Source organism: Nannobrachium achirus (genome assembly GCF_963921795.1).
Source record: "Nannobrachium achirus genome assembly, chromosome: 11".
Taxonomy (NCBI): Eukaryota; Metazoa; Chordata; class Actinopteri; order Myctophiformes; family Myctophidae; genus Nannobrachium; species Nannobrachium achirus.
The window spans coordinates 23,257,927-23,271,155 of NC_137820.1; the positions used below are offsets into that span (position 1 = coordinate 23,257,927).

The 13,229-nt window shown below is 39.9% G+C and overlaps 1 protein-coding gene across 1 annotated transcript; it reads left to right on the top strand.

Moving 5' to 3' along the window:
* Positions 1–1,062: 1,062 nt before the first annotated feature.
* Positions 1,063–12,789, top strand: ergic2 (ERGIC and golgi 2). Its single transcript, XM_080736624.1, has 13 exons — positions 1,063–1,510; positions 2,095–2,203; positions 2,535–2,581; positions 2,716–2,783; positions 3,307–3,347; positions 4,456–4,557; positions 5,061–5,156; positions 5,956–6,011; positions 6,647–6,745; positions 7,627–7,724; positions 8,242–8,404; positions 10,855–10,934; positions 11,370–12,789. The coding sequence occupies exons 1-13, from the start codon at positions 1,405–1,407 to the stop codon at positions 11,466–11,468; spliced, it is 1,164 nt and encodes a 387-aa protein (XP_080592750.1). The 5' UTR covers positions 1,063–1,404; the 3' UTR covers positions 11,469–12,789.
* Positions 12,790–13,229: the final 440 nt, after the last annotated feature.

The window sequence follows — 13,229 nt, forward strand, 5'->3', positions numbered from 1 at the left end:
CAGAGAATCTCTGACATTATATTGATCATGACTTTATATTGATGACTTCAGTGTGGAACCCCATTTTGGGCTAGACTAATTGATCAGCGGGACGATGAATTCACAAAAAATATATATATTCACACAATATTGTAGTGTCTCTTGGCGCTTGGGAATTGGAAGGGTCCTTGAGCACTGAACCCCTAACTGCTCCTGATGAGCAGGTTGGTGCCTTGCATGGTTTCTCCTGCTCTGTGTGTGTGCGTGTGCGTGCGTGTGTGCGCGCGCGTGAATGTAATCCACATTGTAACGCACTTTGGGTAATGGGAACGGCACTGTATAAATGCACCATTTTACAATTTACCATTAGAAAAAAATTCATAATGTCAAAAATATTTAGATTTACATCCTTGACCTACTGGCAGCACACAAGACATCTGGAACCGATTGACGGGTGAAAACTACCCCCTTGCCTGGTGCCCCTGGCAGAGATAATTCATTCATGCTCTGACTCATCAAATCAACATAAAAGGCCATGAAATCATGAAAGTGTTTAAAACTGAATATCTGACATGCTGCAATGAAGTGGTCAGCTCAACTTTGCACACCTCTAGGTTTCCCTTGTTTTTGTTTAATATTAGTTTTCCTAACCAGCGCTCATTTCAGACACTTTTTTAAAGAATTGGAAATGTTTTTGTTAATGCGTAGCGTATGAGAGGTCACATAGCTCTTGTTGCATTGTATCCAAGAAGTTATAATAAATGCAGTTTATTACTTTTTTTCCCTGCCCAAAACATTAGTCCACACATATTTGAGAAATGAACAGCCTCACTGGTGCAAAGTCAAATACAGGACCCTTGTAACGCATCGAGAAAGATCAACTGTTGCAGTCAATAGAGTTTATATCAGAGAAAGATCAACTGTTGCAGTTATCGTCTATGATATAAACTCCGTCTCTGAGTATCAGAGACGGAGTTTATATCATAGACGATAACAGTTAGTAACCAGAAGGGGGCGCTGAGTGAAAATGGAAGCAGTTTGAAACCAGATCCGTGGGTCAAAGTTTACATTAACCTAGTCCACAACAAGCATTCAAGCAATGAAGTTAGCCTGCTGGACTAAAAACCGGTGAATTTCAGGTGTTATTCCAATATAATAATCATGCAATAAACAGTCTCCAGGATTAAACGTTTGTGTTAGCGTTCTACCATACAAAGTTTACTGTAATCTAAGTACATTCATCTGCCATGGTTTGTTTAAAAGGCAAATTTTTTGGTTAGCACACGTCATCATGGAAGTGGAATGATTGCAAACAAAACAGTGGTCTTTTAAAAATTAGTCAGCATACAAAATGAATAGCCAGCCGGCATAGCGGTTACTGAAATTCACACGTTTAATGAGAGATCTTCAGCCACTGTTGTCAATATGAGGAGACTGACCAAGAAGAAAGCTCTGAGTTTAGTTAAAGAGCTGGATGCATTCCCCAAGGTTCCTGACAGCTATGTGGAGACCTCTGCTGCTGGGGGCACAGGTAAACTGAACAACCAGTAATAATACTGTTAATTCTTCTCATTCTAAAGCAGTGGTTCTTGCAGTGGTCCTTGAGGGCGTTCCAGGTGGTCCCCAGCTACATTTTGATTGATTGATTGATTGATTACTTTATTAGAATTTTGCATATGAAAAGGTACAAGACCGTACAGTTCACTGATATAAGGTCAGCTAAAAGGATAAAGACCACAAGAAAGCTTTTAGGCTTGTTTAAATTGGGGTCCCTTTTTACAACTCATACTCAAATGATGGAGAGTTGGTAACCATATGGACCATTATAGATTTGTAATTCTTGAGAGTGTAAAATGAATGCAAATGGTTTAATTTTACGCTCTCAATTCTACATTTTGGGGGTGAGAGGTTAAATCTCATCAAATGGTAGTCCATGGCTCAAATGCTGAATAAATAATGGACATTGATATGAAATAGATTGAAAACCACTGTTCTAAAGAGTTGGACGTGACTCTGTGAAATGAAGGAAGAAATTAATAAACTAGCACTGAGAAGATCTTTTTATTGCACTCAATGTAAAATGCCCTGTGATTGTGATTCATGTTTTCTCTCCAGTGTCTTTGATAGCGTTCACTTTCATGGCTGTCCTGGCCTTCCTGGAGTTCTTTGTCTACAGAGACACATGGATGAATTATGAATATGAGGTGGACAAAGATTTTAGCAGGTAAAGAGATGCAGAATCACTCTTGATCTGCTTTTACTTAAAACAATAGCACTTATGCTTGTGGTGTTAGAAATCCTTATTTAGAGGAATGGGAACTTGACTCTAAGGGCCATTCACACTGAGCACTATAACTATAATTAGAAAAGTCTAGTTTTATAAATCGTTCAAAGTCAAGTGGATGGCACATCATGTTCTCACCGACTATTAAAAAGATTACGATATAGCCAACAATATAGTTATAGTTATCTTTTTAATTATCGTGCCCGGTGGTAATGGCGCTCTTTCTTGGTATATAAAAGCCAACCTGTTTATATCTGCCTTGCCTTCACAGTAAACTCAGAATAAACCTTGACATCACAGTTGCCATGAAATGCCAGTGTAAGTGTATTTTTATTATCTTTTTTGTTTTTGTTGGCAGGATACTGTATCCCATTACCTGTATTTATTTCCATAAACATCGTAGTCATGCCTCGCTCAGCTATATTGACACTTTGTTTGTGGCTGAAATGCAGTTGTAGGGGCCGATGTCCTTGATCTGGCAGAGACGATGGTTGCATCCGATGGTATAGAATATGAACCGGTGAGTATGACTGTTGTGCCCTGATCTTATATAAGCACCCTCTAATAGATTATTCACATGAACCCTAATGTCACTATTCTGGGCTTGGTAAACCTTCAGCGAAAATGGTAGATATACTAGCTCACAATATGTTGTGAGCTTGTAGATCAGCAAATCTTATATAATATAAGAGATTCTGTGTTAAGGGGGAAAAGGAGTGTACGTTGTATAGAGTCCTGGGTAACTCTGGTCAACTAAGGATGGGGTTTAAACAGTTAAGATTCTAGAGCAGAACTTTGAAATGGGCCTGGGCTGCTGTCGCAGAGGTCCAGGCACCAAGGCTCAGTGCAGCCTAGCAGGTTCGAGTCCCCATCTAGCCGGCTTTTGCTGCACGTCACTCTCTATCAATAAAGGCATAATGTTTTTTAATGATTAACAGTGTGCAACCAAATAGCACACCAGTGTTTTGGTAGTGGTACATGTTGATGACTTTATTTATTATGCATTTCTGGGTTTAAATGTTGTGATTCTCTCTTTGTTTTAGGCCCATTTTGAACTTTCGCCTCAGCAAAGATTTTGGCACATGTAAGACTTGGTTTATTAACACTCAACATACAAATGCCCCAAAATTTGAACTTCACTACTTCACTTCACTAAACTTTCAACATTTCCAACTTTTGTCTGTTACTTTGCTTCATTTGGAAGTTGTCTACTAGAGTCATGGATATTTATATATATATTCTACACTAAAGCTGACCTTTGTTTAGCTTGAATGAAATGCTATCAGCTAGCTGCAAATGAAATGTTTAATGTTCAACTTACTCAGCAGATCCCATTTTGGGTTTTCTTCAGAGATCAATCTGCAAGGCCAAGAGACAGTGTTCCTCTGTGTGAAAAGCACTTACTGAAGTGAACCTAAATTGAAAATGCCACTTTATTCATGTAATTGTTTCTTTCGTATCCCAAGTCATTCTAAATGGGTAGACAGGCCGTCTGGCCGGGAATCGGAAGGTCCCCAGTTCACCCTTCTGTTTCACCCTGTGTTGGAAGTGCTGCTTAAGACACTTAACCCCTAACTGCTCCCTGGGGGCTGGAGTAATTGCGCCTGTCCATTGCTAAATAGTTAGAATTTGAAAACGAAGAGGACAAATTTCTTGTATGTGCAAATGTACAGTGACAAAGACTGCCGCAAAGGTAGTCTTGTGTGTCCTGAATGTCCTCTCTCACTCTGAAAGTTCTATGTATTAGGGATGGGACGATAAGCGATATTATCGTTTATCGTGATAAAAAAACACTCACGATAATCGTATTGTGGAGATTTAATTTAACGTGAAATCATCCTCGGTCATGCACTGGGATCAATTCAATTTGTATTTGCCGAGCTGCATATCCGGTACCACTAAAAACCTCTATTGGTAAAACATACTTATACATAATATACATACTTGATACAGTCTTTTTTCACTCTCTACCAAATCTCTTTGCCCAAAAATAGCCGATCTGCTATTTTTGGGCAAATGTTCCGCCACAGGATAATGGATGTTGGGGATATTTTGATTGTCGTGATAATATCGTAAATCGCGATTTCTTACGCCACAATAATCATGATATGATTTTCATATCGTCCCATCCCTAGTATGTATAGAATACAGTATGTCTTCTGACCCTTCGTCCCCCTGTCCCTCACTGTTAGGACCCTGCTGCACATCCAGGAGCGCTTAAGAGAAGAACACTCACTGCAGAATGTTCTCTTCAAGAACACCATGAAAGGATCTCCTACTGCTCTGCCTCCCAGGTCTGTGTTCTTGTAGATTGTAGAGTTCCATTGAACTACTAAGCGCTTGGGATGGGGTGGGTGGGTTCTTTTCCAAGCATCATTATGTGGAACTAGTACAGTACCTGTTGTCAAGAGTACTTTGGAGACCAATCTATGATGCCAGATATGTATGACATGAATACCATACTACTATTAGGTACCCTCCACACTAGGCGCGGTCACCGCCTCCTAGCAATTCATTTTCAATGAGAGGCGGGTGGCATTTTCGGCCGTGCAGCGAAGTTTTGGGGCAGCGAGGCGAGCGGGCACGGTCCCGTGAAATCCACCGCGAGCGTGCTCGTTTGTGCATGCGTACACGGGCGGTGAGAGATGGATTGTGTTCATCTTTGTGAAATACCGCGCAGCGTTTACTCACTGAGCGAGTGTGTTTGTGTCTCTAGAATTCATAGATAAAATATGGACTTTGTGAGAAATTAAATAACGTCCTGGAACATTTAACCTCCTGGTATGGTTTCTCCCAGAGAGGACAACCCCACTCATCCCCTGGAGGCCTGCAGGATACACGGGCACCTGTATGTCAACAAGGTTGCAGGAAACTTCCACATCACTGTGGGAAAGTATGTATCTATATCAATGTCATATCAGTTGATCACATTTTAAATGATTTCAAATGTTACACTGAATAATAGTTGTTAATATCCTAATCCCTTTATTATTACATTTGTGACTATTTTGTGCTATTTGAGTTTGTTCATCAAAGTTGGTAAACTTTCAGTGAAAATGAGAGATATGGCAGAAGATCTATATAATAGTCAAACAAACTAAACTGAAAGTGCCCTTGTCATTAATTAGCTATTAGATAGTTATTGATTGATTGATTGATTATTTTATTAGACAAAAATGGAGAACAGTACTAGTATAGTCAATACAATTGGAATGTACAGTACAAGTACGGTTAAACACCCTGCCTAAAAGGAACATCCCAAATAAGACCTTTTACAGTCTTTTTTACGTTGGAAGCCCTCTGTATTTAATTCATGGACATAATAAATAGCAAGCAAAGAAAACATTAATTAATATCGCAGTTATAAAAACACTATGTACAGGATAGGGGTGCTCACTTCTTGCTTGTCTATGGGAGAAGTGATAACTACAATTCAGTTATGATTCAGCAACTGGTAGGACTGTGTTTTTTCCACTGCAAGGTACCAGACTCAACTCCTATTCTATTTGCCTTTTATTATGTTCCAAATTCTATCTTACAAAAGTAGTACAACTACCTAATAGTTGTGGAAAAGAGCCATAATTGAGTTCATGAATGTGTCGTGACTTGTAAGATCTTCATCCTTCATTATTGTTAAGTCAGAACTATGGAAACCTTTCTGAGCTTAACCTCTGACCTTTTCACCCCACCAGGGCTATCCCACATCCCAGAGGCCATGCCCACCTGGCAGCTCTTGTTAGTCATGAGAGTGAGTTGATTGATTGATTGATTGAATTCTTTATTAACAGTTTGCAAAAGGAACAGAGGCACAGTTGTACCAAAATGCTAAAAGGATAACACAAAAATCACTAAGGCTTGTTTGGGCTCCGATTGTTCGTTCAATAACAGGTGTCTCCAGCTATTTAGTAAAAAATAAATTACATGTTCAGGTTGGGATACCAATGTTATCCTATTATGCACGAGAACTCATACAGGATACAGAATAAACAATTGAAACTGGAAGTGATGTGACAAAACAGACACATTTTAAACTTGAACACAAAACATTGAAGCATTTGGTATTCTCTCCTGATCAAATGAAATTGTCAACCCCCCTGAAAATGTTTTCTGTTTTATTAAAGAGCCGGGGAGACCCCTGTTACTAAACAAATAGTCTGTAGCAATGATTACTATGAGTATAGAGAACTTTGTTTTAGCCTTTAATTTATACTTTCTTGCACTCTGGAAAATAGCAGATCTACAAGCTCACAATTTGTTGTGTTGTGAGTTTGTATATTTTATTCTTGGCACGTGACTCGTGAAATATAAATTAGGCTTAACATATTTTAGATGCAGTGTGCTGTCATAAGTTTAATTGTTTTGATGTGTCATCTTGTATTATAGCCTATAACTTCTCTCACCGTATCGATCACCTGTCGTTTGGAGAGAAGCTGCCAGGGATCATCAACCCACTGGATGGGACAGAGAAAGTCTCCAATGACCGTAGGTTTACGTTATCAAATAATACTTTAGCAACCTTGTCAAATATGTCAAAATTGCGCTAAAAGTGGTTATTTGGCTCGTAATCATATGGGAATCTATTGCAACTTTGTCTGTAGCATCTTTGTCAATGTGCTTTGGTGCTACAGTATATAAAACCAGTTGACGCACCTAAGCTGAAGAACCAGTAGAGAACTTCTTAAGAACCATGCAGGAGCTATAACAGGTTCTTTGTTCAACAGCGGTTCTATACAGGGTTCCCACGGTCATGAAATTCCTGGAAATATTTTGAAATTAGAAAAACATTTTTTTCCAGTCCTGGAAAAGTTTTGGAATTGATCAAGGGTCCTGGAAGGTCCTGGAAGAAATAGCTATGCATTGTCTTTGGTTATTGATTTTGTTAATACCTCTGAAATGACAAATTAAACATTTGCCAAATTGTCAAATATTAGAGGCAGAAATTGTGAAAATAGCCGATCTACATGCTCACAACGCCTCGCAACGCGAGGCGTTGTGAGCATGTAGATCTGCTATTTTCACAATAGAAACGTGTTATACAAAATTCCTCAACTCCTTAGTGCTCGTCAGGGTCCCCAGTTAAAATATGATTATTTCAGGGGTCACGGCCTGAAAAGGTTGGGAACCTCTGGCATATACACTACCTGTCTTTGGGCATTGCTTTTATATAGTCCTGGAAATTGGGTTAAATATTCTGGAAAAGTTTTGGAAAAGTTTTGGAAATTAATTGGTGAAAATGTGTGGGAACCCTGTCTATATGGCATCTCAACCATCCCAAAGAACTGCTTAATAACCCCCCAAAACTTTGTTCTTAACCGTCCACAACCATAACTAGGCATTTATTATACCCCTCTCTCTGTCTCCAGATAATCACATGTTCCAGTACTTCATCACCATAGTGCCCACAAAACTGAACACCTACCAGATCGAGGCAGAGACACACCAGTACTCAGTCACTGAGCGGGTATGTTTAGGTTTCAGTAGTCTACGCTTACGGTGATCAGAATGTGTCTTGGTGTACTTGCGGTCAGGAGTGTCGCACCAAATTCTGGGCCCTGGCTACAATGATTCACTCACATTTTGTGCTTTAACTATTGAAAAATAGCAGATATACAAGCTCACAGCGAGCTTGTAGATCTTCTATTTTTGAAAAATCTTGAAAATGTGTGCGGATTCTGAATATTTCAAATCCTTCTAAGATTTTTTGAAAATTATATGTATTTGGCCACGGACCTCCATCTCAAAATATTTAGTTCCATGGACCCCCCAGAAGCAAAATTTGAGTTACAAAAATGTCCGCTTAAAAATACATATATTCAAAGATTTTCACACATTTTCACGACTTTTCAAAAAATAGCTAAAGCATAAAATAATTCCAGGCCCCTCCACCTTGGGCCCTAGTAACTCAGTCCCACTTTTCCCCCCCTTGTGTATTTAAGTCTACTGTCTGTCTTCTCTGTCGTCTGTGTTCTCTCATGTAGGAGCGGGTAATAAACCATGCTGCAGGCAGCCATGGCGTGTCGGGGATCTTCATGAAGTATGACATCAGCTCCCTGATGGTTAAAATCACAGAGCAGCACATGCCACTGTGGAAGTTCTTCATCAGACTCTGTGGCATTGTTGGAGGCATTTTCTCCACAACAGGTTTAAACTCTTTCTCTCTCACACACAAACATTGGTTTTGCAAATGTTTGAGGACATTGCATTGACTTAAATTCAGTCCATATCTCTTTGTTATGCCCCAGTCTAGGGGTTCTGAGACACAACATGAATAACCCCTGCCTTCCCCAACTCCCATTAAAACTCATTTTCACATACCATGGTCACAATCTTTGAAATGTAAAAATTGGAAGTTCGGACAGACCAATCATCAAGATAAGCATTCCAACATGTTTTTAATTGTCAACAAAAATGAAACCGACACCATGTTAAACAAAAAACAGTGGCACATATACTCGTAAGGCATTACTTGAGTAAAAGTACAGATATCTTACAGATATTTCACTATTGTAAAAGTTAAAATCTTCCATAAGAAAATAACTTGGGTCAAGTGTTGCAGTTCACATGTAGAAAGGTATTCGATTAAAAGTAAAAGTACAACCAGTATGACTCCCTAATCAGGATGTAAAAATCGGCCTGATGGTGGCGCTAAATGGGACAGATCCATGTTGATGACATGACTCTAGACATACTGTGTAACCAACCGCTTTGCGTGATTTTAGGGCAAAATCTGTAGGAGCAGTGACTAAAAATGTGTTCGAAAAAATCGGCCTGATGGTGGCGCTAAATGGGACAGATCCATGTTGATGACATGACTGTAGACATACTGTCTACCGCTTTGCGTGATTTTAGGGCAAAATCTGTAGGAGCAGTGTCCAAAAATGTTTTATCTTTTTTTCTTTTCATGTAGCCATGTAACAACAGATGGGTTTTGAGTGCAGTCTGTTCACATGCCATATCCATCCATTTGTAGCAACTATTTCTTGAATTTTGAGAGGATGTTGTCCATTACGTCAAAGAAATAATTCTCCATCTGTAGTGCACTGTCCATCTTCATCCACTTGAAGGTTTTACACAGTATGTTTCTTTCATCCTAAATAGCGGTCTGGTCTGAAAGATGGTAGAGCACTCAACTAATGGATCTTGAAACACATCATAAGAGCCCGTGCTCTCATCAGCTGGGTGCTCAGGCCTCAGACAAAAAGCTTACATCAATATGAACATGTAAACACTTCACCTTGCAAGTCTGTCTCCAATATTCTTCTCACAAAGATGCTTCCATGCCAGGGATCCGTGCATAGAACATACTGAAATATCTACTTCCTATTTTCTTAATATCAAAATCAAAGCCTGTGCACTATAAAGGACTGCCACATACATTATCCTATGTGCATCAAAATGCATGAATGCAGTATAAAGCAGGCCCTAATAAGTTATATAATGGACACATGATGTCCATTGTTGTCCTAGCCTGCTTCCAGACCAGAGACCCCGCCCACTCTCAGAGTGGACTCTTTCTCTGGTCTGGAGCTGAGTACAGGAATCACTTTTTATTTTCGGTTGCTCCAATGAGCGCGGGGGGTGGGGGTGGGTCTAACGAATATCCAATCCGCGCAGCAGTTGAAACGATTCAAACGAAGTTCACACACAGGCAGGCTGAGGAAGGCACACGCACACACACGCACGCGCTGAGTTCACCAAGCTGTTTATGTTGATTACATGTTTCTGGTCGCAGTTCTGTCACTGGCACAGACAGAGACACACACACAATCACACACACAGTCCGCGACCGTGCGTCGCGTCCACCGTGCGTCTCGATCACCGTGCATCGCGATCACTCACGCTCGCAAAAAAAGTCCCTCCCTGTAAATCGCTTAGAATAGAGCACAGCTTCAGACTAAAGCGTGAGCTGAGTCTGAAATCAGGCTATTGTTGTCCTACCCCTATCAGACCTATAAGCGGTCAAACTGTTAATTTTTGTTGTAACAGTCTTGTGGCCCCTGAGTTTAAGTCATTTTATAATTGTGGCCCCCTGCCTAATAGTTGAATACGCCTGCATTAGAGCATGCTGGGACAAATTTTGGGACAAATTTGGTGCTTTTACACTGATTAGTGCAAAAAAAGATTCCTACGGCCCTGGACAATAATAGGTTGACCGTTTCCAGTGTTTCTTAGTAGTTTTGTCATAAAATATCAAAATTAGACATGTTACTATACAAACGTACGTGTCCCCCTAAACGTTGTAATTCTGAACATTTTGAGCACCTCATAAAATGTGTGGCGCCAACGGATTAGAACTTTAGAAGATAGAGCCATGTTGGAAGTTGTCGTCATTTTTAAAAAGGCGTGGTCATTTTCTGGTATTTCGTCCCGGATAGGGAATTTTGCACAGTTCTTACGTTGTTCCTTGGGGTCATATTAGCCAAGTACAGTTGAGATATTCTCTCCTAAATGAAGCACATACTTATCTAGGTCCTAGACTCATGTGAAAGTCTCAAACAAAAGAGGGAGATAATGAATTTCCCATTCATGATAAGGATCAATCTCATGCATATGCCTGTGACATGAAGAGGCCTCTCTTTATTTTCTGACAGGCATGCTTCATGGCATGGTAGGCTTCATAGTGGATGTTGTTTGCTGTCGCTTCCAGCTGGGAGTTTACAGACAAAGGGAGGTGAGTCATGCAATAAAGAAATACTTATTATGAAAACAAACAGACGTGCGCATGGAGTATTCCATTCCAATTGAAAAGCAATTCTATAATGATAAAACTGGATGTTTGAGTTTCTGTTTTAATCACACTAATAAAAATGTTCAAAGAACTTTATAGCTGATCTACAAGCTCAACACATTGCGACACACTGAGCTTGTACTGTAAATTGTCTATATCCACAATAAAGCAATAAAAAAGTATATATTGTTGCTGTCAGGCAGGAATCACATAGCCATATTCCAACTTTTTTTGTTGTAAATGAATGCCCAACTTCATCATAAAATAGATGATCTACAAGCTTATAGATCACCGATTTTAGACAGAAGGTTTCCACCTGACAGCAACGATATGTAAGTGGTTAAATACCTAATGGTTCCTTTTGTTCGGCTGTTTCAGGAACAGGAAGGCCTCCTGGATGGACAGGACAATGAGAATGAACAGAACAATGAACAGAACAACGGACCCGCAGATTTGACAGGAAATCACACTCAGTGACTGAAGGCCCCACCAGACCATCTACTTGACACATTTTCTCATAGCCCATTGGCATCTTTCTTCCTTGGCCAAACCTACTGGGCTACACCAGAACCCACTGGAACTTGGGGTAAACACAAAGTTAATAGGTTGCTTTAGAAAAATAATTATACTGCTTTTATTTTTTTCTTTAGATCCACACACATTTGTTTTAATTTCTGATAAGCCACTGAGGGCACGGTCACATTGGATTCTGCCAATGCATTTCAAAGGGAATGGAGCAGGCTTTTCGCAGGAAAAGGAGAATAAAAGTGCGGTGTGACCGTGCAGAGGCATTTTGTAAATGTTGAGCTCAAGACCAAGACTATTCGGGAGCGCTTCGCTGTTACTATGTGTCATCTTTTCGACACCCAACCCAAACCCTTACCCTAACCCTAATCTCCGTGGGGTGAGTCGCTAACCCTCCCGACGCTCCGCCGAAATGACGGTCGTTCGAAAGAGCGAGATTTCCCTGACTATTCACGGTCACTGCCATAGATATAAAAATCGTATACATTGGATAGGTCACGAGCGCCATATTTCCACACTCACAGCTGCCTACTTTGCTGGGGGAGCAGATGATTGCTATGGATCCCATTCAATCCTATAACCAACACATCAAACAAACGTAGCACATACTGTAGGCCCTTGTGGATTCATTACATCCACTTCTGTGTATAACATTGAATGGAAATATGCATCCTATACTTTCCTGTACATTCTTTACTTCTTGGTCGATGAGAATTACTCTCAGGATGGCAACGGTATTACAATTTAAAGGAGAATTCCGGACTACCAGTTTTCTTACCGTAATCTGATGTTATAATATCCCAGAACGAGTGGTGCACGTTTTTATTATTATAAAAAATGTTTATCCCGGGTCCACCGCATTTCCGACCACGAGCTGTGGGGTAAATCGCTTATTCACATCGCTCGAAAGAGAGGAGTAAATACTGTCCACAGTGTTTGTACTTCCTGTAGTCTTGCAAATCGAGATTTCACCCCAAGTCCCCTTTGACACATAAACACTGAGGAGGTTGTTGTCATTATGAACAACACATAGCTACGGAAAATGGAAATCTTCGACCGATACAAATACGCCATTTAGTGATCAGTGGCTTCCGGGGCTCTTCAAAATAAAGTGCAGTGAATGGTCACACTGTATCCAAATAATTTCAAAAATAATGCCACTAGAAGTGTTAATTTACATCATTTTAGATCTGGACTTAGTAAGTATTTTTTGTGTTGGCTATACTCCATCCCAACTGTGCCTGTATGTAAATGACGGTTGATTATGAGATCGAATGGGTCAATAAATAAATCCAAAAATATGTTCATCTGAAATCTGAAGTGTTCTTTTTTGTGTGTGGGGAGGAAAAAACAACCTCTGCGAAAAAGAATATTTACACCATGTCAAGAGTTTATTTGACAGTATTTCAGAATATCTTTCAGTAAACAAGTTTTTTTATGTTTTGTTTTTTAGCAAAATGTAATATATCCGTACTGTCGCATTTCATAAAAATAGTTGTTCACGTCTTTGAAACTACAGTATCAATGATACAGTAAACCATATCTGTAGGAATACAGCTGTACAGGGTGGATAATACACGATTAACACTACACAGTTATACTTGATCTCGATGGGGATTCATCAACGTGCCATCCTTCACAGATTCCAATATAGCTTCTTTTTTTCTCCTCTTGTATACAAAATCACCCACAGCAGGCAGGGGGCATCATCCT